General features: G+C 39.1%; 1 protein-coding gene across 2 annotated transcripts in view; it reads right to left on the bottom strand.

Annotated features, from left to right (window-relative positions):
* LRP6 (LDL receptor related protein 6) overlaps positions 1-27,557 on the bottom strand; it is a 116,484-nt gene that overhangs the window by 85,094 nt on the left and 3,833 nt on the right. For both annotated transcript variants that reach the window (XM_030960786.1, XM_030960785.1), the window contains exon 2: positions 15,734-16,127. In XM_030960786.1, coding sequence (XP_030816646.1) covers positions 15,734-16,127 — 394 coding nt within the window. The remainder of the gene's footprint in view (positions 1-15,733; positions 16,128-27,557) is intronic.

A 27,557-nucleotide genomic window follows, 5' to 3' on the forward strand; every position in this document is an offset into this window, starting at 1 on the left:
CAAAATTCTCAGTTATCCACCCCTCGAAAAATGTTGTAGTACACAGAGAATCTGCTCGGTGCTACACAAATCACTCACTCCACTATAGTGATAAGGCCAACTGCACCACTACTAAAACTCTTGTCTTTTAATATTACACCACTAAATATGTGATGCTTTTGTAAAGTTACATGCTTGTAACTATTGCCATTTCAGGGCATATAGTCATCAACTTTATCAGTACCTAAACATTCCTTATCTAAACAAGTAAGTTCTGAAGCGCAAGTGATGCAACGCTACCATATACAGTTATTTTCTACACACTGACTTCCTTGTGTAAACCAGCTGTTGGCATTTTCAAAATTATTTCAGATTATGCTATCTGGATACCTGATACTTTATATCATGGCCCACTCTGCTGCTAATCACAGGAGCTGAGCATTCATTATAGCAAGAGTTACACACAGAAACCTTCCTTTGAGACATCATCTATTTATCTATGCAAGTGGTTTGACAGCTTTTAACTTAAATTAAATAGCATCTCACCCTCAACTAAAATATTCAGTTGCTACATTTCCTGACTTCATTTCCCAGGTTACATTTAGACATTTACAACACCAAAACCTCGCAGACTGTGCCCTTTTGGGTGACAAACCATCAATCAAATGCTCCCTAAAGCAATTGTCTATTTAAGGCTTTGTGCTATGTTGTGATTTGTGAGCTGTCATTGATATAAAAACCAATATAAAAGATAAAACCACTACCCACCAACTCAGAACCAAGTGCACATGACAACAGACGCCTCCAAGTGGACCCTGGTTCTAGCCCAGCAGCCACCATTTCCATGTGTTGGTGTAACATTACTCACACAATCATTCCACAAATCACACAGCTAAGTGTTTCTATGCAAAAAAGAACCTACACATAAAAAAGTGCCTAAGTTTCTGTGAACAGCACTCCCAGTAGAGTTTACATTTACCTCACTCACCTTGGCAATGGTCACAGATTTTATTACTGAAAATACACTTCAAAATACCAATTTAATCACATGGTACTTTTCTTCTGGCAGCAACAAAAATTTGTCTGTAGAACCATTCAGCTTACTTTTGCTGACATGTTTTGCCCATTCTTGTGCTTCCAGAGATAAATAAAAGAACTGCTTCAATCAACAAATTCATCCAATGCACTCTGGAACACATCAAGAGTGACACACACAAAACACTACAAAGCAGACTAAAAGCCTGAAAGAGCAGAGGGAACTCTTAAAAAGTGGTTGGCAAAAAAAAAAAAAGGTTTGCTTCCTCTTATGATATGTGAAAGCAACCCTACTTCTCACAATACGAATAGTAGTAAAACACTTAAAGGAGGAAAAAACAGAGCTTGATGTTCATGTGTGTTTGTGAAAAACACCTTTATCGGGTCACACTGTCTTCACTACTAGTTATTTTTGTTTAATGTAAAACCTTCTATCTTCCCACTCCACTTTCATACCTTCCTACTTCTTACCATGGTGATAGACACAAACTTAAATTCAGGGAAACTTGTGAAAAATAGACCAGGACTCAAATAAAACTGAATTCTGAAAGAACCAATTCAACTTTTTCACTACTAAACTGCAGTCATACCCTCACTGAAGGGCAGCTCTGCCCCAAACCAGAATGCTGTCCATGCCCACTACTGTCTCCAAAATCAGCTGACTACAGAGAATTTCAGTTTTTGAAAACAACTTAAAGCACCTTGAATCCTAAAGAGGGCAACAAATCGATCCACAAGAAAAGTCAAGGAAAAATAGGATACTCTGAAATAAAACTGGGCATGGCCATTCCTGTCAAACAGTTCCTACTGCTGAAACACTGAATGAGGTGTTGTAATCAAATTAACTATATAACAGGGCATGTGAATTGCATAACTCAGTCTACAAATGTCTAGGTGGAGACTGCACCAGGCCCTAAATTACCACTTTCTTAACTTACATGATTTCTCATCAGGCATGGAAACACAACTACATTAAAGTGGTGTTGTTTTCAGTTATGCAAGACAGGGTAGTTCTAGGTGAAATAAAACTATTTAAAGTCAAAAGCTTTAGGTACACAGTTTACCTAGGAATTTTTTTTACTTTCCAGATATATCAATTAATAAATCAATATCAATCATATCCCATTATAATTTTGGAGCATTAAATTGTTTTATTTTTTTACATCCTTAAAACTTCACAGTTAGTGACACAAAGAAAACACCAAACTATCTCTGTGAAGATTAGTACACAGCTCTCAACAGTATTGAGAAAATAGATGCCAGTGACTTTGTAATTCCAGAGGGACAGGCTGAAATGAAGAAACAAGTCATGTAATATCTTCAAAGTCAGACATAAAAAGGCTAATTGTTCCCATAGATTTTTCTTATTGTTTCATTAAAAAAGACCCAGAACTTTTCCATCATAAAAACATCAGTCAAGCATTCACTCAATATATGTTGGACAAGCTTTGTCTTACATTCATGTGAACTTCTTGACCATGCTCACACCAAAGGAAACCTACCTAGAAGCAACAGAAGATCATGGAAATAGCAAGTTTCATGGTTCACAAGAACCATACATTTGCCACAAAGACACATGTGCAAAAGAAAAATGTAGCCATTCCTTTTGTTGAAATGGATTTTTAAAAACGTCAAGCACAAAATTAATTACATACTTGTTTCTCATTACGTAGCTTGGGCATTTCTCAAATTCCCAGCTAAACTCTACTTCATTAACCAATTTTGGCACACACAGAGGGGAGAGCAGTCATCACACTGTTTTAAATGTGATTTTGGTCAGAAAAAATACATAGATTAAGCTTAATTATATCCTTTACCATCTCAAGGGGAAAACCCTTGAATTCCATATTCAGCAGTTCCTGAAAAGGAGTTTTATATGGTATCTAGGGTCCTGCACGAAAAAAAACAATCATTCAAGTCTGGACACTGGAATGCCACAAACTTTGTACAAAACCAGAGCTCTCTACCTTAACAGCATGGTCAACACTGCTATGGCAAAAAAAGGAATAATACTGTGATTTTATGTGTCCAAACTGTATGGTCTACCACAACAAGCCAGCCTGAAAAACCAGACAGGTCACAGGACAGATTCTAAGGAGCATCTGAAATATAGTTGGGAAAGCAGAACTTGAGAAAGAAAAGCACCTTAAAAGCCACAACCCCAAAGGATATCCCTAATGCTTACATTACACACATTCCCTCCAAAAGCTGATGGCAAAGCACACTTTGAAAGTGGGAAAAGTGGATGGTGTACATGGTGGAGGCAAGTGGAGGGGAGAGAAGGAAAGAAGAATGGCACAATTAGATGATCTTGATAAATATGTAGTCAAAAAAGTCTCATCTTCTTCCACCTCAAAACCCACATATTTGCTTCTAACTAAGTTTTTTAAATGTAGAAACTTGACTGAGTAACCCTGTTTTCAAAATACTGCATGCTTTTCCATTAGTGCCATTTTTTTTTAGTATATTCACTCCAAAAATTTAGTTTACAGATAAGTGGCTCTGCAGATTCTTCCACTGCTACAAAACATTTTCCTTTCCCTAGCTAAGCAGGTAGTTGTAAATTTAGGAACAACAATCCCCAATCAAATTTAGTCCTGAAAATCAGCAATAGAAGAATGATGCCAAGTCACTCATGAGTTTAAGATTAGACAGGCAGTACTCAAAGCAAGGTTGAAGCATCAAGTAATTCCCATAGATGACTTTCCACTTTATTTCAGAAGTGTTCTCATCAAGCCTGTTTAATTGTTTTGGGTCACTCTATTTGTTTTGTCTTTTCTTACCTTAAATATAGGACTTCTGCTAGTCTATACAGCATTTTCCAATATAACAAATTTTACTTCTGATCTTTATGAACTTACTTTTAGAGCATCTTCAGGAGTTTCTCTCTCCTCCATCTTTTCCAAACATCCTGATAGCTGCTCCAATTCCTTAGCTCCAGGACCACAAAGTGTGAGGTGAAACAAGCAGCAAGGAAGGATGCTTGTGAAGGCTTCCAGATAAAAGTCCAAAGGCTTTGCAGACTCTGAAATACTTACACCCAAACCAAGTTGTTCTGCAGCTACATTCTGTTTTTAATGGGTTGGCTTCTGTAACACATTTCAGGCACTTCTTATTCATAGATCATTTGGTGTATATACTGCTAACATTATACTGGTGAACTCTACAGATAAAATATTCAGTAGTTATTTGCAGAGGTCACTCTTTGCAAGCAGAAGAGTAAAAAAAAAAACTTGAACAGGAACCAGAACTCAAAAATCTAAAACTTCCCACCCTGTTGCACAGGTGGCCCTTTGGCATCTGGAGTCCTATTCATACTGGAGAAAATGTCAAGACTATCTCTTTATGGATGACCATAAAGCCCCAAAACACAAAAATTACCAACCCTTTCTTCCAGACACTGCTTGGCTCTATTTCAGGTGTGTCCTGCTGGACATTTAAAATGCTGATGCGTAGAAATCATCCACATTCTGGAATCTCCTTTTTAATTTTCATAAGCTAATTATCTGTGTGTGACAGCAGCCATTTTATTCTGAAGAGGGATACAGAGAAGACAGGACTTGCAACAATAGGGCCACAGTTTAATGAGAAGCTGCCCCAGACAGGGGAAACTTGTGACTGCAAGCAAGGAGAACCTGTTTACATTTCATGGCTATCAAAAAGGCTGCCCTTTGTCTACTTAAATAGTGGGCAAAATGCTCTGGTTATACAAGCTGATGAAAGATTACCATATTTAATTACATTAAAACAAATACATTTATATTAAGGACTCAGTTTTCTAAGTCTCATTTCTTTAAATAGAAGAACATTCTTTTATGCAAGGAGACAATTCTTCTCAAGTTAAGTAACACATTTCTGTCAAACCTCAAGAACACATTGTACTTTCATGCTTTCATAGTATCTATCATTTAAATCCAAATTTGGTTTGTAGTTATAAAATGTTGATTAGGACTATATAATTTATTTAATGCTAAAGCTTTTAGTGGTTATGAGCAGCAATCAGAGCTTTACTAAAACAAATCTCTGGTTACAGTGCTGACTGGTTGGCCAAGCCATGCTACAGCTGCCAGCTCAGCACTGAGGGCTGGCTTGGACACCACATCCAGCAATGCTCCTGCTCAGCCAAGAAATTGCCTTTACACGTGTGGAGAGACAGGGCAACAGAAATGCTCAGCCAGAACCTCCCGCTACCACTGCTGGCCACACTAAGCACATTACAAAATACTGATTAAAACAGCATGCCATGCTATTGCAATAAAACAACAAATTGTTAAATCAGGAAGGCACAGTAAAATTACAGCACAATCTGTACTTTTTATACAGCTAGTAGAGTGTTTGTGTGACATCTCATGATCAGGTGAAGCACCAGTTTAGCCACATAAGCAGGGACAATTAAACCAGACAGCTCTGGACTGTTAACAACTGCTCAAGCTCCATCACATTTCAAGTGTTTACAGCAAGAAATAGGCAGGTTTTGGTTTATGTATCTGAAAGTTCTTCCAGGATAGACTTACAGTTCCTCTACTTTATAAACCATATATCCCTCTGGAGTAATTTCCCTCCCCTGCTTGGTTTTTACACCAGGCTAGCCAGGCTTATAACCAGATCCAAACATGCACTTCATAGAAATAAATTTTTTTTGCATATACAAGAAAAATGCATGCTAAAAATCATAGAAATATCAAAATAGTATCTTTTAGTACAAGAGTAAGTTTGTCAGAATTTAACCTGGAGGTTAGATCATTATATAAGGCACAGTTTTATTCTATGACAAACATCTTGTTTATAGTAAAAGAATCTGCTTCTGCTCGAGAATTAAAGACATTTATATGCTTTGCTACAATACACAGCAAAAGAACCACACAAGCTTACACAATCACACAAACAAGACCATTTTCTTGAATTTTAAGGGAATTTTTAAACAATGGGCTAGAGCAGAGATCTTACTTATCCTTTGAATAAAAAGAGCAAGTTTCACACTTAACACAGATTTATTTAGAAAAAACCTCTTAGACTTAACAGTGCTCTTAGCTGCATAATTTCCTATCTTTACTACTTCTTGCTTGAAGTGACAGAGAAAACTTAATACAACTAATACTTTATGCTGAAACATGAAATTAAGATGTAAAAGTGAGAAACTACACGGTTCCCATGAGAAATGAAAATGAGAAATGAAAATGTAAAGTATGTGTTAAACAACCCTGGGGAAAGAAAGGAGGCGGGGGAGGAGGGTGGAAGAGAGAGGCCCAGAGTGCTGACTTTTTTTTTCTTTAGGAGAGTGGTATTAGAAGGATTCTAATTAAACCATTAAGGTCCAGAAAATGTGTTCCTATTCTTTATATTTCTGCCCATCAGTTCAAGGGGAAAAAAAGGATTCCATATTTATGGACACTTATGGTTTGCTGTTTGTGTTTGGTTTTTTGGTCGGGGTTTTTTTTGGGGGTGGGAAGGAGATGTTCCGTCAGTTTGTTTGGATTTTAGGTTTTAAGGTACAAACCAATTAGACGGTTTCAAGGATGAGATACAATTAACTAGACACAGACACCACAAACACATATTACATATACATTCTCACCCACACATATGCATTTAAAGTACACAGTCTAAAATCTAGAGCAATACCATGGAACAGCATCACTGGCTGATCTGAAGTGACTCTGCTCACACTGACAAGGCTCAGGTTTTTTTCTATTACTTTCCCTCATTACAGAACACCCACAACTGGGCCAGATGCTTTAAAAACAATCTAGAAGGGGGAATCCACTACCAAAGAAACAGACTAACCAGAAAATCACAACTTAGGCTATAGGTGTACAGCCAAGAGTTAAAAGGAGTAATTTCTTTCTCCAAGTGTCAAGCAGAAATCCAAAGCAGTAACTTGTTTTGGTCAAGCTGATTTTCAGGGCATATAGACACAGATCCTAAGATGGTTGAATAGTACTGGTTCAGATATAGGCTCCACTAACAGCCCTGACATCCTGTAATGTGAACCAACTCTAATCTGCTTCTGTCCCAGGGTCACTGCAAAAGTTCTCAAAATGCTTATTTAGGTATTTTATTAGGCCACCTCAGCATTTGTCCCTGCTATGTCCTCCTTTCTCACTGGCTGCACTGTAAAAGCTGCATTTGCTAAATGTCCTCCATACAATGTATTATCCTGTAACATTTTATCTGACCACTTTACAGAGATGTCAGAACTGGAACACATTCATTCTCCACAGGGACAGCCTTATTTTTTTCCAGGAATGCAGCCAAATAAAGATGGTTCTTCTATAGACTATTTTCTTTGTTAATCATGCTGAAATTTCATACAGCTGAGTGCTCTGATTTTAATTTTTTGAACAAATGTAATCCATAGTTTACTTAAAGAATATTATCAGCCTGTTTCAAAACATGCTAGCAAAAGAATTTATCAGCTTTCTTCAAGAAATGAACCATAAATCAATCTTTTTTTTGTCAAATCCAGTTATCAATGTCCTCCAGAGGAACAAAGGCAACTTTCTGCTCCACTTTCTACAACACGGACCAAAACCTTTGTTCTAAAGTTTGGACCAAACTTTACACTCTAAAATGAACACATTTCAGTAACTCCCCAAAACACGGATGGAGGACACACCCAATCCACAACAACCAGCCCTACTCTGATTTTAAGTGAAGGAAATTAAGATTTCTTCCATCTGTGTACCCCATGAAAAGACCAGACACCACCATGCTCCTCTGACTTGCTGTGACTCAGGCTGGCTCTGTACAGCTGCAAATGCCCCTGGGTCAGCTGTACAGGTGTATTGGCTGACACAGCACAGCAAGAACTGGGAGTATAATTTCATTTTATGGCAGAAAGTGTGGTTGTGGTGCTGCAGCTCACCAAGAAAGGCAAGAAGATAGTTGCAGGATGCAGCAAAAAAAGTTTAAACCTCACTGCAATGAGTTGTAATCACTAAAGGCTAATTTTGTCTTCTGGTGCAGATCTGCCTTAAGACACACTGTGTGCAAGGCTCATCATAATTTCTGAAAAAAATCTCCTCTGTAATATCCTGCTTTGAGATAGTAAAGAGATTACAAACAAAACCTTTTTCCAAGATGAATTATAAAAGTAATTCCTTGTGATTATTAAGCTCAGTCAGCTGCAGTGGTTTTAGTGAGCAATCACAAGCTCCTGGCTACGAGTCTTAACAGCTGTCATGGATTCTGAAGTTATGATTTCCTGACAAACACTGCCAACTTATCTAAGTTACATTTGGGGGAGGGAAGGATTATTTGTAAGGTTTTTGGTTTGTTTCTTGACTTTTTTTTATACTTTGGCCCCTTCCTCAGAAACTGCAGGGACTTTCCTTTAAAGCCTCTCCACTTCCTTCACAAGCAATGCTACTTTGGAATTCTCAAGCAAGAACACAGAATGAACAATTTACCAGATTATAACTCTCTGCTGTAAATTAATATGGTCCCTTTGAGTTCTTGTTAAGTTATTAAAAGTTATCTTCATATTTTCATTTTTAGAAGTGTGTGAAAAAATATTTTTTAATTAACATAATGCATAACAGAAGCTTAAAATCATGATTTTTCTTTTTTTAAATACAATAGGTCTTCATAGTCTAGACTTGGATGCTAAATTTTAATTGCAGGGACTGAAAATGCAGATACAGAAGCCTGCCCAAAGACTCATCACCAGATGTTATTCATGCAGAGCAGAAATTACTACCTTACTTTAAATACTTCATTCTAACTTATTAAATAAACACTGCATGCAAATCTGAAGTATACTTTGATACATGAATACTTTATAGCAAGTTGCATGAAGTTAACTAATTCCTGTCACCCTTATCACTACAGCACTGACCTGTTAAAGGACAGGACAAATCATCCCATTGAAAGTTACCTTAAATTGCCAACAGAACATCATTTTATACATGTCTCACCCAAACAAGTCTGAAGCTGAAGAAAAAGTGAAAAAAAAAAGCCAAAGAACTGAAGTGTTCTGACAAACTCTACAGTGCTGCAAGATGCTCCTAACACTCACAAGAAGGTTTGCAGGAGCTGGAAAGCACAGCTCCCAACTGATCCCCTCCACAGCCTTGTTTTCCAGCCCAAGAACTGAATGAAGGAGGTAGGGATGTAAAACTATTTTCAAACTTGCTTAAAGCTAAAAACATCTACAACTTTGTTATACAAGTCTATAAGAAAAATGTTTGTCCTGCACTAATCAATTCTGGTTTGATTTTAGCAAGCTAAATCTCTCCCATCTCCTCCCACAAAGATAAAAACTAGGTAAAACAACTGCAAAATAAAGAAAATATATTAGCAAGCATGTTCCTCTGAGTTCTTGGCAACCTCTGGCAGTAGGGTGAGGACAGGCAGACAGTGGCAGTAACATCTAAAACCAGCACAGCAAGATTTACAAGAGAGGTCACCTCTCCGAGTCCTCACTGTTTTAAGTATGTGGGTTTCTGGTTACCTTCCTTCACCTCCTCCTTCACACAAGGAGAAAAAAGATGATGAGGAAGGAGCTAACATTTTGAGCTGTGCAACAAAATGACACCTTTACAATTTCTGCATCAATCCAACATGGAAATATCCTAGCACAGGACTAGAAACTAGCATGGACCATACAGGACCAATCTCAAAAAAACTTCGCAAAGTTTTGCCTGTCGATGAGATTTAAAAAACCCCTAAACAATAACAAACAACCCCCTTGAGTTAAAATTCAAGGCTATTACAGTAAATTAATAATGTCTGCTCTTGTTTCCAGTAGCCACAAAGACCTTCATAGGACCAAGAGCAAAACTGCAAACAGCTTGTACCTGAGAAGCAAAGGGAGCTGTAGCAGTTCTGGGGCAGGAGATGGCAAGAACATTCCGTGCTGTGCCAGGCTCTTGGCAGTATAATCCTGGCCTAGGCAACCTTCTCTGCTTTGAAAGGCCATGCCTGTAGATTGAAGTCAACCAGCAGTGCAAGAATCACTCACCTATGAGTGACAGCAGAGCTGCATTTTAGATCTTCCCGGAGCTACATGCAGCCCCAAGAGGCAAGGCAGGCCATTCCTGCTGCAGTTTCATCCAGACAACCTCTGCAATACTGTTGCAATCTTTAAGTAATGAAAAAGTATCTTGTGGATTTTTAATATCCCAGCTATTACCCGAATTTAGTGAAGTATTTGCAATCATCAACACCATCTGATCAACAGAGTCTCCTTAGGTGAAGAAATATGAAATACACCTTCTAAATCTCTGTGCCATAATCAGAGGAGTCTGCAGATTTCATATCACCTGCCCACATGTCACCTGTAAAACCTCAAAATTACCTCCTTGGTACACAGGCCAGGCTATACAGCAAACAATCAGCTGAGTGTACTGATCTGTCACCTGTGAAACTACTGTCAGCACAGGAGCAGCAGAAAGATTTCCAGTCAGAAATCATCTGCTCAGGGGAGAGGTGGCATCAAGCAAGAGAAGGTATGAAGCAAAGCCTTCAGTCATTTGCACTATTTTGGGAATTTACATCCAAAGTGCCATTTTATGTTATGTTAACTTGCCTGAAAACAAAAAGATACTGTACAAGTGAATTTACTGAGAAATTCTGATTTTTTTTTCATTTTTAAAATGTTTTTCCCCCAAATCAAAGGTACTGTAACTGTTAATAGAACTGTCCATTTCCCTTTTCTTATTCTGTTGTATAACATCTACCACTCAGCAAAAGTACTACCACTTCCCACAAATCTCTCGTTGCAATGCTAAGATGTGAGCCCTGTACGACAGTAACTTTTGTGCTTGACATGCTCAGACACCAGTTTTCAACTTTCAAAAAAACAAAAGAAGTAAGTCCATAAAAAAATTATGTGTTCCCTGCAAAATTTGGCATGAAAAAAATGCAAGTCTGCTGGGGGAAGGGCACCCATTAAACCTGAAGATCTTCCCCAACATTCAAAGTACTTCATCCAGAAATCAACTTGAGCTGCCATAAAAAGTGTTGTAGCTCTTTGTACTCTAATTCCATTCATTAGCCAAAACCCTTTACAACCCAAAAGTTTTACAAGACCTTAACAATTAAGGTAACTCTATATAGTTACTTGATTTAAAACATGTACTGAAAAGCAAGCAATTAGTCAGCACTTCTAGGAGACACTTAAAATTCCCTTTGTGGTGAACAATACACACATAAAAGTGAGAAAAGCCAGCTCATTCTGATAGTGCTCCTCATGAAGAAAGTTGATTGTCTACAGGGTAATTTTGGGGGAATTGAAACTATGATAATGAATCCTTTACCACAAGGACAAAAGGGCTGCACAAATTAAAAAGCAAAAATAACCAAACATACCAAGCCCCCAACAACAAAAAAACCCAAGACAACAAGAAAACAGCAGTACAAATATACAAAACTGCACTTTAAAGCAATACTTGCTCAAGAAGCTGGATATGGCTTTTTTTTTCATCTTGAGGGCTGAAGCAGAAAAATCTCTTTTCTACTTGCTCAACTTTCATGTGAGCTGCTCTTAAATACAGTGCTCTCCTGCACTTGGTGATCTAACTCCTGGTCTTCTCCTGGAAAAAGTCACCAGTAAAGTGTCAGTGTTATCCCCAGCTGCAGATCTTATTAAAAAGGGCCTTGTGTTTTAACACCAGTCAGGAAAACAGTTCCAGAAAGGATGGGTAGGACCAAGGAGCCTTCCTGGAACCTGCCAGCTCACTTCAAAAGAAGGGTAAACTAACATCCCATTCCCCTCACCTTCATCTCGGGTCCTTCTCTTTCCTGCTATTTTTATTGAGTATCAAGACAAGTAAAACAAGGAAGTTGTAGTGTAAGTTTGAGCAATGAGAAGCTCAAACCTCAGAATGTACATAGGAGATGGCCAGTGAGAAGAATATAGATGTTTCAGATTTTAATGCCTTCCTACAGAAAGTAAAAAAAAAAAAGAAAACCAACCCAGACTTGGCTGCTGTGCCTCAGTTACCAAATAAGAAATATTTTCCATTAGTAAATCCACTGCATTTCTTATTACTGATAACAGACATGGGAACCAAGTCCAAGTTGTACTCCAGTATCTCAGTTACACATAGAACCTCACACACAATCACCTGATGGTTTTGGCAGTGAAGTAAAGGCTGCCCAAATAATTTATTCTTTAATGCCTCAACTGCTTCTGCAATGTGCTCTGAAAGAGCCCAGTGACATTCCTCCAAAGCATCACAGCACCAAGCAGTGACCTTCACAACCCTGGAGTGTCCTACAGCAGCAGTTGTGAGAAAGACCAGAGCACTGGTGAAACATTGAAATTTTACTAAATTTCACTATGTGGGACACTTCCAAGAAAATGTATTATTCATCGCTGTGTATCTCTGCTAGCTTATACTGTTAACATTTCATTTCCAAGTAGGCAGTCTCATGTTTTCAGCAAGAGAGATACATTTAATAAACATACATCCAACCCCAGAAAAGCCTAATAGTTTGGGACTTATATCAGCTTTCAGCTTTTTCATGAAACATTTGGTGCATGCTATGTTAGATAAACTATTTTTCACAATTTAACTTGTTTTAACAATGAAAAACTGAACTAATTGGTAAGGATGACCTTAGCGAAAGTTTTGCTGCTAAATTATTTCTTGTCATGAATTGCAAGTTTAGAAAATTGTATCTGAAACAAACATTGTCTGAGCATAATAGGAGGTGGATTAGACTGCAGGAAAATGTGAGGGGGTTTGCTTTTCCAGGTTTCATATTTTATTAACTGCTCTAAGAATTTTTTATGGCTCACTCCTACCACTATTTGCCAGGCAACATCTTGAAACCAAAAGACAAATACAGGACTAAAAAAAAAAAAAAGTAAATACTAGTGAAAGAAGCATCCATACAAGAACAGTTTGGGGAATTATTTTTCTTTTTAAATTTACATCTCTGTGCTCATGTCACCCTTCCACCTATATTTCAAGCTTTGGAGGCTGTTCTGAAATGTAACCAAATTTATTAAAAGCTGAAAAGGTTTTCTGCTATAAAACTACATGTGAGAACTGCAATTTTTGCACCTGCAATATGGTAAACCATAAAGTGGATTTACTGCTGTATTACCTTCTTAAAACATACCCTTGACATAACAACTTAGAAAGCAACCTTCAAAAATTTGGAAGAAAGAAAATATTTTGTCCTTAAATTACAGTTGTTGGAGGGATTTTTTTGCTTTGGTCAGAGGAGTTTTGAGTTGGGGAAGGGGGTTTGGTGTTTGCTTTTTTTGCTTATTTTGTTTTAAATTTCAGCATATTTTTAGGAGTGTTTACTCCTACTGCTTTGACAGATCATCAGTATGGAGAAAGTTACAGGTTTGCTTTACTGCTGACCTATTTCATTTGTCTTTTTGTATTTTCCTCTTGGTGTAAAGTATTAAGAAAGAGTAAGGAGTGTGCAAACATGGAGTTGGGATTGCTGAGCATACTACTCTGCACGTTCAGAAAATACAAACACAGTTCTAAACAAAGACCAACAGGCTCCACAACAGAGCTTTACTCCTAACCAACAATCTCATTCTCTCTGATTACAAGCCAAATCAAAGCCACTTTAAATGTGTGCTTCCTTCCTTTTTCTCTCACTTTCAGGATGGTGGGTAGAAAAGACACAAACATTACACTTTCTTTACACTCTTAAAAGGTTTTAGAATCTAATAAAATACACCTAACTATCATTGCCTCCAATTTACAAGTTGGGAATACATGGAAAAAGCATACATCCATACTTTTGTTATTTCCAAAGCTTGAAATATAGGTACAGGAAAAGAAACATATCTTCTGCTTATAAATTGTCAAAGAACTATTGGAACTGTAGAAGAAAATACTCAAAATATAGTGTTTCTATGAAGTTCAGGAAAGAAGCCGAGTTTTGCAGAGATTTTCTTCTTTTGGAGGAAAAAAGCCAAACAAAAATTATAATGCAAAGAAATGGCAAGCAGCGAAACACAACCTTCATCTTTCCAAAAAAGCAAGGCACCAATTTGTCACCCCCAAAAAAGAGTTGGCTGAAAAACATATGTGAAATGGCAGTACAACAGCTTAGCTCGTTTGATCAAGGAAGAAAAAATACAGTAAAAACTTGTTCTATACCACAGATATAAAATATTTTCAAAAGGCTACACAGCATCAAGGATATTCCATTAGTATTCCAATTTGGCTCTCCCAAACACCTTGTCACAGATGACTGCCTTTGGGGGGTAACCTCAAGCCAGCCATTCATTTAACATCACCAAAACTCCACTGAATTTTCCACTGTTGGCAAACACTGCTTTGTGCCCAGAACAGAGCAAAAAGAGCCACATCCAGGGACTCAAATAGGAGCTGAGACTATAACAGAGTTCTAGAAGGAGCTGAGACAAAAACACAGGATTTTTAAAACAGGAATTCTCCCAAGGGTGGGGAAAGGAGCCTCTCTTGTAAATTTTCTGATTAAGCTTCAAAACACATCTCAAGTTGTTATTAATACAGTATGTTGACTTCTCCCATTTCTTCCAATATTTCAATAAAGCATGAATATCAACAACGAACAAAGCTGCAAAAAATTTCATTTCCTGACACTTCAGAGAGGCACAAGTCTGTCTGTTCACAGGCAGCTGACACAGCTTTTTAAGGAAAGCAGATTTTATTAAGTTTTAGGTTAGAACTTCTCCATTTCTGCTAATCTTCTGCACTACAGCCAAACTAAGTTTCTAGCACTGTTTTCTGAAGTCTGATGATTCCTGATTGCTCACAAACCAATATGAATGGAACTTCACAAGTCTGCAAATCACACCAATAGAAAGAGAAACAAATGATGCAAAATGGCTTAGGATAACTTTGACAACAGCATTTGAAATCATGCAACAAACAAGTGTTACAGTAGCCTCTTCGAGCCAGGTCTAATAAGCTCTCAGAGGTCTATAACACACCCAAGATAGCTCAGCTACCCTTGGAGGCATAAAAATCAGCAGGATGGCTTCTGTTGCAAGTGTGGAAAACAAAAAGGTTTAATAAAAAGGCAAAATAACAAACAAAAAAAAACCCCAAGCCAGGTGCCAGAGGTTCTTGCTCCTGGTAAAACATCTTACAAAGTGATTAGTTTCTTTGTTCACTTCTTTTTCCAGTAAATTGCCCAAGCGGGATTTTTTGCCTTCTTTTCAATTAGTTATCCTTAAGTCTGAAGTGAAGTCCCCTAGTGTAGCCGTGACATCTTCTGAAAAATCCTTTCCTTAGGATTTTTTCTCCTGAGAAGCTGAGGCCTCAGGAACAAAATGTAATCAATGATTATCTGCTACTGTGGAATGCAACAGGTGGATCTGTGATTGGTCTCATGTGATTGTTTCTAATTAATGGCCAATCACAGTCCAGCTGTCCGGACTGTCTCGGTCAGTCACAAGCCTTTGTTATCATTCCTTTTCTATTCTTAGCTAGCCTTCTGATGAAATCCTTTCCTCTATTCTTTTAGTATAGTTTTAATATAATATATATATCATAAAATAATAAATCAAGCCTTCTGAAACATGGAGTCAACATTCTCATCTCTTCCCTCATCCTGGGACCCCTGTGAACACCATCACACCCTAGGCCTATGAGGTGGCTTTTTCACCTAATGAAAGAGAGAAACTTCTGTGCTTCTTTCCTTTTTGAGGAGACAAGGGATAGTTTTGTCACTCTGTCAACAAAAGGCACATTCCTATAAACAAGAAACAGTACAAATTTTGGTATTTGTAAGTATTTTAAAAAAGACTTACCCTCTTGCAGGATCTAAGGCAATCGCTCTGGGTTGATCCAATTCTTGCCAAAACAAAACTTTCCTCAGTGATCCATCTAGGTTAGAAACCTCAATCCGATTTGTTTCTGAATCTGTCCAGTAGAGTTTCTCCCCCAGCCAGTCACAGGCCAGCCCGTCGGGCGACAGAAGCCCAGAAACCACCACGTTTTGCACGCTCCCGGATCTGTTGAACTCTGTCCTTTTGATGGCTTCCTCACTGACATCACTCCAGTAAATCAAGCCCTTGAGGAACACGAAGTCCACGGCGGCCGCGTCCTCCAGGCCGCCCACGATCACCGTGGCGTTCTCCTTGCCGTGGGCGGCGTCCACCAGCCGCAGGTCCCGGCGGTTCGCGTACAGCAGCAGCGGGGCAGCTGCACACGGGACAGAAACACACACACAGACCGGTGTCAGCATCACTCATACCCATCACAGCTTGCACTGTCAGGTCATCAGGAGCTACAGATTTGAGAGTCTCTTTACAAAATTAAGAAATACTGGAGAGCCGTTTTGAAGTTTGACTAAAAAGCACCGACTCAAACCTTTTCAACTTAGTTACAAGTCTTCATAATGGGCAGCTCGCTATTCTGGGTTTGTGCATTATTAAAATAACATTAAAGAAGAAGGGAGAGAACAAAGAAAATGGAGGTTTGAAGTGCCCAAATGACACTGCTCTGTAGAGAAGGATCAGAAAGACAAGAGCATAGCAGTTTTCTAAGCACTCAGTAGTGGCTCACCTGAGCAAGGATTACTTTTCTTGATAGAATTTAGTAATATACACCCCATCTCTATAGAAGCATAATTCATGTCAAGCTATCAGAGCCACCTGTGTGTCAATATTCCCTGAAATAATGTATCTCAGACATTTTACATACAGTACATAAAAATACAAAATTCATTGCACAGCATGAGGCAAGTGTTGGTTTAGAGTGTTGAAGGTTGTATGAGGAGGTAGGGAGAAAAATAATTCTACAGGAATGGACAACATCATTCTTTCAAACTCAACTCTACCATTTCTGCTTAGTTCTCTAACACAAAGCCTTCATTTTATATGCTTTATTTGCTTACCCTGTCTGTATATTTTTCATAACACCTAAGATGACTAATGTAAAGCAGTAACCATGAAAAAAGACACCTTCTTAAATGTAATTGTCCTGCTTAATTGTCCTTAACCACAAGCTATATATAGCATTATGAAAATTCCAGCCTCATTCCTACTTCAACAAAAGGTTCAGAAAAATACTACATTTGTATAAGGCAGACAATGACACCCTTTAAAACCCACTACCAAAAAACATTTGTGCCTTTCCTGGCATTTACTCAGAAAATGTAGCACCAGAGCTCTACAGAGGCATTTAGATCTATAAACGCTCCTCTACCTGTCACCACACAAATTTCACAGGGATCTTGCAGATTTACTTTTCAGCATACATGGGCACTTCAAATCTGCAGCAGGATGGATATCTTAACCAAAAGGTCAAAATTTGCAGAGCCAAGGACATGCATGGCTCAGTAATGTCAAGGGCCACATTGCCAGAAGAGGAACAGTTCCCTGTATGCCAAACTCACACTGAAACTGGAAATACTCACAGACTTCAGTAAACTCAAAAGTTGATTTCCAAGATCAGACTACTCCCCTCATTATCTTATTACAAAACAATTTCTCAAAGACCCTGTCACATGCGAATTGGGAGAAGCTGAAAGGACTAAGAATGTTCCTTCATCTACCTGCAATTAAATGAGTTCTACATGTGTTTTGGGGTGGTGGGAGTTTTGTTGGTTTTTAAGAAAACTGAATTGCTTAGACTGTTATCCTAAATTTAGAAACACTGGATGTAACTTGATTGATGCTGAACTTTAGATAGAACAAGGGAGGGGTGAACTTTTTCGGTTTTAATAATACCAAATTTGTATTCCCTTCTCCAGAAAGCAATTTTTATTTGTGGAAAAAACCATGCAAGTTTAGAAATTATCTTCCCATGGAGAAGGGGTAGACTTTTTTAAATTAGATGGAGAATCTTTATAGTAAAGTAAGTTAATAATGAATTTTTAATATCTCCTTCCCTTCCTTGCATAATTTCCTACCCCCAAAGATTTAAAATTATTACAGTGCATTTTCTTGAAGGGCAGATTGCTTATTAAGATCACATGTTTCAGAAAAAAAGTATTCCATAAACTGCAAGGTGTAAAAAAATTGTAATACCATAAACTACAAGGTGTAAAAATTTGTAATGCAATAAAAACCTTTGCTTTTTAAAGCCTGGCTACAACTGTAACCTGAAAAATCTAGTTAACAGCCAGCTCAGTGTCATCTAGTGCACACAGGGGTGTGCAGCCAGCTGGCACAGCTTTCTCTGGTAAGACAGCGTGCCCAGCATTTGGAGAAAAGTAAATCCACACAGCAGTGAGTACAAACTTCATTATTATGTGCACCATGGAGCAGCCATGCACAGAGCATGCACTGAACTGGAACACCAGGTAACCAGCCAGGCCTGGAGGCACTGCTGAGCTTCCCACAGCCATGTGCAGAGGTTACTCAGTCCCTGCTGGAGCTCAGACTGGCTGAGCAGGGACCGCAGACAAACACCTCTGCATCAATCAGACAGCTTAGCTGAATGACAGCTCAGGAGAAACACAGCCACACTTAGGATGTGTAGCTTCATGCAGATTGATACAAAGCCTCAACTTGTAACACATTCCAAAGGGCTGGCAGATGAGCGCGTTAAGCTTTCCAATTTGTTGCGACATTCAGGAATGAAGCCTGCATCACCAAAATAATAAAAACCAGGTTTGTTCCCCACTGCCTCAGCCCTTCCCAGAACACACTAAGGCTGCAATGGGCTATAAAACCCAGTTACTGAAGTTGGCAGCACTAGGACCGAGTATCATCTCTGCATTTACTTCATCCAGGCAGCACTGCCAAGAGTAAAATTGTGCCAGAAGATTGTGCCCTGCCCCAGCTCCAAAAGCACAGGACACTAAAGAGATGGCTTGCTTGAATAATGAAGTTATGACCTGTGCTAATAACCTGGGAAGAAGTCCAGGAGCATCCCCTTTCAAAGCTGGGCAACTATTTGGCAGTTAAGTTATAATGGGGCAAAAAGATACAATTCAGATTTTATTTTAAGAAGCTGAACTCTTTAAATGTTTTTATTTCTCTTTCTATAGACATAATAACAAAATATAGTGTAACTGCAACAAACTACAATACATTGAAGAGAAGCACATATTCTTGAAAGATAAGAACACCTATACTGGAAATCAAGAACAGAAATACTAATGAATATTAGTATGTCCTCTATGAGAGGTCTACATGCAGGTTATTCTTCTAATTAAAGCACCCAATACTTTGGGTAGTCTTACTTACAAGAGTAAGAGTTATGCTTAGTTATAAACTAAGGGATTTTTTTTTTGTATCCACCAGCAAGAAAAAATTTTTCCTTAAAGAACACAAACATTACAAAAACTCAAGTTCAACACATTCCAACTGCAACAAAAATAAATTACATGGTAAGAAACTTCTGCCAGTAGTGGTCACTGAGCCTGTTTCTTAACTCCAATGTTCAGGTAAGACCTTTCCTAAGTTTACCACATGCAGTATTAAACTCCAGATTTTAATATCTTTTATCCAGACTTTAATTATCTTTTTTGCCTTACTTTTACAACTAGAATTCTACCAGCATCCTTCTTCCCACCACCAACCTCCAGTTCTTACACCATGTATTTCTCTTGGTTGCAGCTTCTGTCTCTCTTACTGAAAGTTGTTAATCCCCAGGACACTCAAGTCTGCCTTCCTTTGCACTTGTTTACTCAAGTCTTTCTTTGTACATCTGACTTATGGGCATCTGTTACAGGCATAAAAATGCTGCTGTCACAGGATGCAAAGTGATAAACCAAGATAAAATGAGCACTTTACCAGCTAAAAAGGATTTTTGATCTTTTGGGTGTTTCAGTGGCAATTTTAAGCTGTCAGAATTGGTCATGCTTTTCTTTAACTAGTCCAGTGGCCTTTTCCACAAATTCCCACTTTATCCTTTCTACCTTCAGTGATCCAGGACAGCTCTGGGTGCCATGAGGCAAGAGCAGTGCTACCTTCAACATGCTCATTTGTCACAGACATGTTGTATGAAAAATCCTTTCCTTAGGATTTTTTCTCCTGAGAAGCTGAGAAGTCTCAGGAACAAAATGTAATCAATGATTATCTGCTGCTGTGGAATGCAACAGGTGGATCTGTGATTGGTCCATGTTGGTTGTTTCTAATTAATGGCCAATCACAGTCCAGCTGTCCGGACTGTCTCGGTCAGTCACAAGCCTTTGTTATCATGCTTTTTCAATTCTTAGCTAGCCTTCTGATGAAATCCTTTCTTCTATTCTTTTAGTATAGTTTTAATATAATATATATCATAAAATAATAAATCAAGCTTTCTGAAACATGGAGTCAGATCCTCGTCTCTTCCCTCATCCTGGGACCCCTGCGAACATCACCACACTCATTCTCTTTCACTGACATGGAGTTTAGCCTGGCTAAAACATTTAGCACACGCTCATTTCTCCCAAATCCTTTTTTCTCAGTCCCAAACCCCAGCAATGCTGTTCTACCCCCTCCCTCAGTTAAGGGTCCCCTCCCAAGCTGATCCAAATCCCGACGTCAGTGAAAGGTTTGACTGGGTTAGCAAGTTGAATCAACTCAAGAAGTGGTTCAGCAAACTCCAAAGCTGACATAAGGCGAGCAGCAGGGAGCTGGAAGGGGGAGCAGCTCTCCCCACTCCACTGGCAGCCTGCTGTATCTGCTCAAGATGTGACTGCAGCCATCTCCCTTCTCCCCAGCTCCACTTCCAGCTGTCGGTTCTGACCCCTCTTTTGCCCTGGCTCAAGCACTTGGCCCGTGCCACAATGCAGGAGGGACAATGCAGGGAGCTAAACCAGCAGAAGGATACTGAGCTCTCCCCACCACCTGCCAAAAAGCAATCTTTAGCCAGCCATCATCCAGAATCAGTTCAGACCAAAAATCAAATCAATATAAGCAGTAGCACAGCCGGGAAAGGAAGGACTGCATCACCTTTGACTAATTAGCTGAACCAGTTCCTCATGAACCTCCAGTTAAGGAACAGGACTCAGAGCAGTGGTGGCTGCTGAGAAGTTGTGGCAACCTGCCACAGAATCACAGTGTGGATACCACTGAGCAGCTGCTGACATTGTGGAAAGAAATGTCCATGCTGAAGTCACAGGAAGAAACCCCCTGGATTGTCACACTGAAAGATGATGACGTTGAGTTGGGAATGGAATACTCCCCACCTTTTAAAAGTCTTGCTGAAGAACTCTGAGTGTCAAAAGTGAATTGGCACTGCCAATCACACTGCTATGAGGAGAGCAAATGTGAGGACTGGAGACAAGAGGAGACAGTGATGAGATGCACCAAACAAATACATGCTGACCTGGATGAGGCACAGTAAGCAAGGACTCCAAATGCCTTGACAGAATGACAATGCACTCACATTCAGCTCACAAGAGAAGGAAAAGCAGAGAAATGGACATAGATAAACAGCAAAGAACACTAATTGCAACATCCCTAAAACCAATCAATACACAAAACTCCTTGTGTGCAATATAATAATCATCCCCAAGATGTCCCACAGAGAACCAACACAAGAATGTAAGGAAAAGTTTCTGGACTGGCACAAGGACTCTGGAGCAGACAGTTGTGAGGACTGTCCCTTCACTCCCTGGGTTTCAAATTTCTTCATCACTGCTCATGCTTCTAAGAAATTCTGTATATTTATTTTCTGCAAATATTTGAGTTTTGCTGCTCAGTTTGGGGAAGCAAGAATGAAAAGATTGAGGTAGCATTGGGAATAAAGCCTGGGAGACTTGTATCAAATAAGAAGAGAGACAATTAGAAAATTAACATAAATTTTTCCAAATAGCAGGGAACCAGCCTCAAGAAACTTACACAGAGATGGTTTATATTTTCAAGCAAATAATAAAATCACCAAGAAATACATTAAGAGTTTTAAAGCACAGCAAGCAACAGGCCAGAATTTTACACCCAGTTCTCTGTCACAGCACTTGCCCAGTTTTTTCCACACAAGACACAATTCCATACATTTTTAAAAATAAAAATAATTAACTGACTTACTAGTGCCCACCATTCCTCTTTCACTGTGAACAGAGAGCACTCTTCTCTATGAAACTCCTTATTCTCACAAATATACTTGCAGAACACAGCAGGCAACCAGGAATTTAGTAAACAAGCATGAGGCAGCCCAAACTTGGCAGAAAGGGATTTTTCTCCTCTTTTCAGCTAATCTTAAATATATTCCTCATGCCATGCAAGGGCTGTTCAGATAGTAACTCAAAAGTTCACAGGAGCAGCAGGCCAGTGAAGGAGATGAGTAGCCACATCAGTGCAACAGCAAAGACACCAAGCTAGGCAACAACACCATTTGGATTCTGCACTAAACTTTACTTTTTCAGGCCTTTGGCCAGATACCAGCCTTATAGACCAAGACATCCTGCAGGACTAGCTGGTACAGAGGCAGTAAGTCAACCTTTAGCCTGCTAAATGCAGGAGAAAAAATTACCTTACTAAAGATAGAAGGATGGAGACATGAGAATGTGAGGAGGAAAAAAAAAGAAAAGAAAAGAAAAAGGACTTCAGGAAAGAACAGGAATATTCCACGCATAAAAAGCCAACAGACCTGCCAGATTATAGCAAAAGCACTCATGACTGAACTACACCATGAAGTCCCAGCCTGACAGGCAAAAAACCTTCTGAATAGCAGGTATCACCTGCCAAATCATCCCACTGGCAACAGAGCCACACAGCAGGATTACCAGAGCTTGGCTCTTCTCAGTGCTAGGTAGCACACTCACACAGACCCTTTGTCCACCTTTCTGTAACATGGATTCCCCTGTTCTGAAGTTCTTTGGATTGCACTCTCATGGGAGTGGAACGCAGCACTTTAGCTCTGACATTTTTCTGTCTTTATATTCTGAATCTACCTGGCTGACAACAGGATGAGCAGAGAGCTGATGCACCATCTTACAGCTGCACTGCCATGAAACACCACCACCTTCTTCCATGGTTACACCACCCTTCTGGTTACAGAGCAGCAGCAAAATAAAGGTGACCTGGCCCTTTCCAGGGCAAACTGCAGGCTATGGAAAGCAGGAGGGCTCCTTAGGGATGTGCAATCAAGTACTTCCGTGATCCACATTAATGTCTGCAGAACTTCAACATTATACAGCTCATTTTCTCAGGTGTCCTCATAATTTTCCTCCAACACTCTTCCAGCCTCTCAAACAGTTGTCAGAATAACACACAGGGCTGCAGATGAAGTCATTCCAGTTCCACACACATTGGCAATAGTTCCCCAGTTCTACGGGCAACACCCATGTTTAAATCGACACGATCTGTTTAATGAAAATGTGAGTTACAAGCACCTCTGCTCCTGCAGAAAAGCCTTGCTGGGCTCCACCACTGAGAGCCCCGCATCTCAGCAGGGATGGCATTCTGCAATCTAAACTAAGGGAGGAGAACTGGATCACACTGAAACAAAACACTGCCCTTCACACCTTCTGGCATCACCTTTTCCTACAGTGCTCCTTTTCCTAACAGTGACAAACAAGCCAAGAGCCTCGATCATAATCCTCAGGAAGCTGTTGAAGCTGAGTCCCCCCACTGAAGGACAGCACTGAGACACAACACTGTGCTGCTGGGACAGCTGGAGCCCATTTCCCAAATTCTAGGAATGCTAAAGGCCACAAGACACAGTTTGTACACCCTAGCAAGCCGAGGTGGGAATGCCCCAAGGTTTGTTGCTACTCTAGAGCAACTGCAGCTCATTATGTGTTCCAGCCTAAACAGCTCATGTTTGAGGGTGCACATCCGGTCAGGAATGGCCTGGAAGTGTCACTCTCTGTCACTCCCACCAGCTCACTCATCTCCTTTGCTGGAGTGTAGCCCAAGCGCATGGGAACAGCCCAAGCCATGGGATCTTACCCCAACTCCTCTTAGTTCCACATGGATCAAAGAATTCACATCCTCAACAGCAGCACATCTCCAACAAACAAGGCCTTTCTCCACACTGACAAGAAGCTCACAGGCAATGAACTACTCTCAGATGACTTTTCCAACAATTTATCCAAGGTTGCACACCAGCCTAAAAGATACTCAAAAATTATTTCCTGAAGTGTGTCAGTTTGTCTCAATAGGTAAAAACCAAATCAAAAAAACAGCTAATTTATTCTGTTTTGCTGGGTGGTTTTTTTGGGGCTTTTTTTTGGTTTTTTGGGGTTTTTTGTTAGCTTAGATTTTTTAAGCACTATCAGGAAGTCGCTGTAAAGCAGGAACACAGAATTTAGGACAAAAGACCCCAGTTCAAATGAATAGCTATGGACTGGTTTTAATGGGTAAGGGAAGATGTGCACATACTTCAGTAGTTTTGAGACTCATTGGACATTTAATTTTTATTTTGTGAAAAGACTGTTGTAGCATACTTTTAACTCTCATACTTTTAATATCCCAGCACTACTAGTGCCAGATGGTCAACAGGCTTACATTAGATGTAATGACACATAGCAAAAAAACCAAACAAACCACCCCATGAAACAACACAGACACACACATATATGCAGGATCCCTTGGAAAAGGTGGATGACCTTGTCTTTTTCAAACCGAATGGGACTCATTTCTGGAAATTCAAAAGAAAAACAAACCCATAAACACAACTTGAAATTACTTTACTCATTTTACCATTACCTAAGGTAATGGTAAAAGGCTAACTGCTGAGATTCAGTTAAGTTTTTGAGTTATAAGAATATCACTGCATTTTCTAAATAGACATAGTAAGACTCAAAGTCTTATAATTTGTAGACCTTGTATAAGGTCTTTGTAGATCTTATAAGACACAAGGTCTACAAATTCCTACTCCTCTATTATTCTTAATATTCTTTCGCTATTAATCTGTGTGTGAACAAGAGGATTCTTGGATTTCCAAAGTGTTAATATTTTAATTAACACTTTAATCAATTTAATTTTAACTAATACTATGAGTATAAGTAGTTTTATTCCCTGCTTTGACAGAACAATTAAGGGAACAAGGTTTAAAATTCTGTAACACCTTAAATTTCTGTTACTTTCCACATATCCTTAACTTCCACAATTCCAGCAAACATATCAGCTACTTTCTATAAGCCTGAACACTGACAATGGACAGAAGAGAATCTTTGTTATTAAGGAATTCTAGAGGCACAAATGGTTTAAAAACCCCAGCACACTACACACAAACTGTATTTTTCCTCTGGGAACTAACTGGGCAGAGATGGGAGGAATAACAGGAAAAATATAAAGGTATCATAAAGAAGAAAACAAACCATTTTTGATTATGCAAAATTATATAGCTAGCTGATTAAAATTTTCTGTCTCAAATATGATTACTTTCCAAATTGGACATCAAGAACTCACACATGGCCCTCATAAACAGAATTAACACTATAATCCCATTACTGCTGCATTGATTATATCACGAGGGAGTAATTCTATTTAGGTAATGTGATCCTGTAACAAGATACTAAAAAAATCTGTATGAATGTTGCCATTTTCCATGTCTGTTTATACTAAAAACATTTCCTTATTGTTCTCTCCTTATAAATACTGAAGCTCAAAAAGCATTCCAGCTTTTAAACTAACACGCTTCTATCTCCAAGTAGTTTATAACATTTTGCCAAGGAAGCAGAGTTTTACTAACTAAAGCATTGCCTCTTTTAACCTCGACTTTGGTTAGTTTCTTAAAAGTCTATTAAGAATAAGGTGTTACAGACAAAGGTATTCCCTTTCTATTCATAGACTGACTTTTTGACTCCATTTCAAAATTGGTGGGGATCTGTTCCAATAACATGGAAATCAAAAGGTCTGTAGCAAGATAATAATGAGACAAAAACCCCACCCTATTTTCATAACCATTTCACCAGAGAATATATCAAAAAGCAGAAATGACAACAAGATCATTTCTACTTGCAAATGCAAGCACTGTGTTCTGAGCAAGTTTGTCCATGTGGAGCAAATAGCAAGCCTTTCACATTGTGAATGTCCTGACATAAATATTTATAAACAACAAGGATATCTAGAGAGTTTAATGAAGGCTCTCTATGTCAGCTTGCCTGGTAAATATATAAATTGGAAAAGGTTGATCAATATTTAGGGTGTCAATACCCAGCATTTATGTATAATCTCTTAAAGATCCAAAGCTTTCCCCTTTCAAGCCTTGGACAATTACCACAAAAGAATGACACAGCCTCTTTGTTTGGATCACTGTGCATTCTGTAGCTCTGCAAGTGGTACATACTCTGAAGCCACACCTGATGTGTGAGCTGAAAAACTAAAGGTTATTAGGAGAGCACTTTGTTCACTGAACAGCAATTACACTTTGGAAGAGTCATCACTACAAAGTGCTTGGCACAGAAGAAGTGGAATCACTGGCTGCTGGCTCATCCCAAACCTCATGTGCACACACCAAGAGTCACCCTTGCTGAGCCACAGCTTTTAAAACTTCAGGGCTCAGTTTTAAGTGGGGAGCACCACCTGTGAACACAAGCAGACCAACCCTGAAGCCTGCAGGGCAGCTGCATGCCCCTCCACATCTTTCTGAGCAACTTACACCTCTTACTGGTACAAGTCCATCTGAAGGAAATTCCTTATCAACCTAAGTTCTGCCCAAAGCTCTCAGGTGAGGGGGGAGGCATGAGGGCTCCCAGCAGGAGAACTGGAGGAGATGAGCAGGCTCCCAGACCCAGCAGAGCCACCAGCTCAGCCAGAAGCAGGAGTGTGCAACAAAGCTTCAGTTCCAACTGCACTTCTGGCACCACACAGCAGTAACATGGACCCCTCCCTACAGTACAAGGAACTTTGGAAGATAGCACCAGCAAAGCAACCCAAGTATTTAACATTTCTTAGGAAATTAATGAGGTTAAATATGTTGGGGACAAAGAATATAGTATTTAAGTCTGCAGACTTGCTACCTGAGGAGATGAATGGTGACAAATCAGAAACTGAGACCAGTTTCTCCCTGTTTTCCTGCCCTAGCCTACTCCCTCAGGGGGAAGAAAAAATATCTTCACTCTAGTTGGTTTAAACTAAAAAGTAAATCCCATATTACATGCACTGCAGCAGATATTTCTGAAGCTGGCATTTTTGAAATGCGACATCATCATAAAGGTGAATTACAAATGCCCAAAGGAATCAGATTTCTCCAGCTCCCAAAGACAGAGCTTGAAAGGTTTCCTATATGCCCAATCCTTTAAAAAAATTTTAAAAAAACCACCAAAACGCTTCTACATATTCTATCACTTATAGCCAAATTCCTTACCTAGAACTCTGGGAATGCAGATTGAAGCAACACTCTAGGAAAAAGGAAACACGAATACAGTTCATGCCCCTCTAACCAGTATTGTTGTGAAACAAAAACAAAGCTTTCCACATGAACACCTTCATATAACTCACGCTGAAGGATGCAAGAAGTCCTTTACCTGCATAAACCCATAACCAGACCTTCCCTATATCTTCAGAATTTCCCTATATCTTGTCAAAAATGCTACTTTACCTTACCTCCAAAACAGTAAAAATTGCCATCAAACTTTTTAAGTCCTAATTTTTCAGTTTTAAATAAAAGCTAAAGCAATCTGATGATAACTAAACTGTATCACAGAGATGCAATTGAAAGAACTGTAAAATTAATAGTGGATTTTGGAACACCTTAGATCACACTAATTTTAGACTATTCTATGAAAAGATGAAAGAGGAAAAT

The sequence above is a fragment of the Camarhynchus parvulus genome, chromosome 1A (genome assembly GCF_901933205.1).
Source record: "Camarhynchus parvulus chromosome 1A, STF_HiC, whole genome shotgun sequence".
Lineage (NCBI taxonomy): Eukaryota > Metazoa > Chordata > Aves > Passeriformes > Thraupidae > Camarhynchus > Camarhynchus parvulus.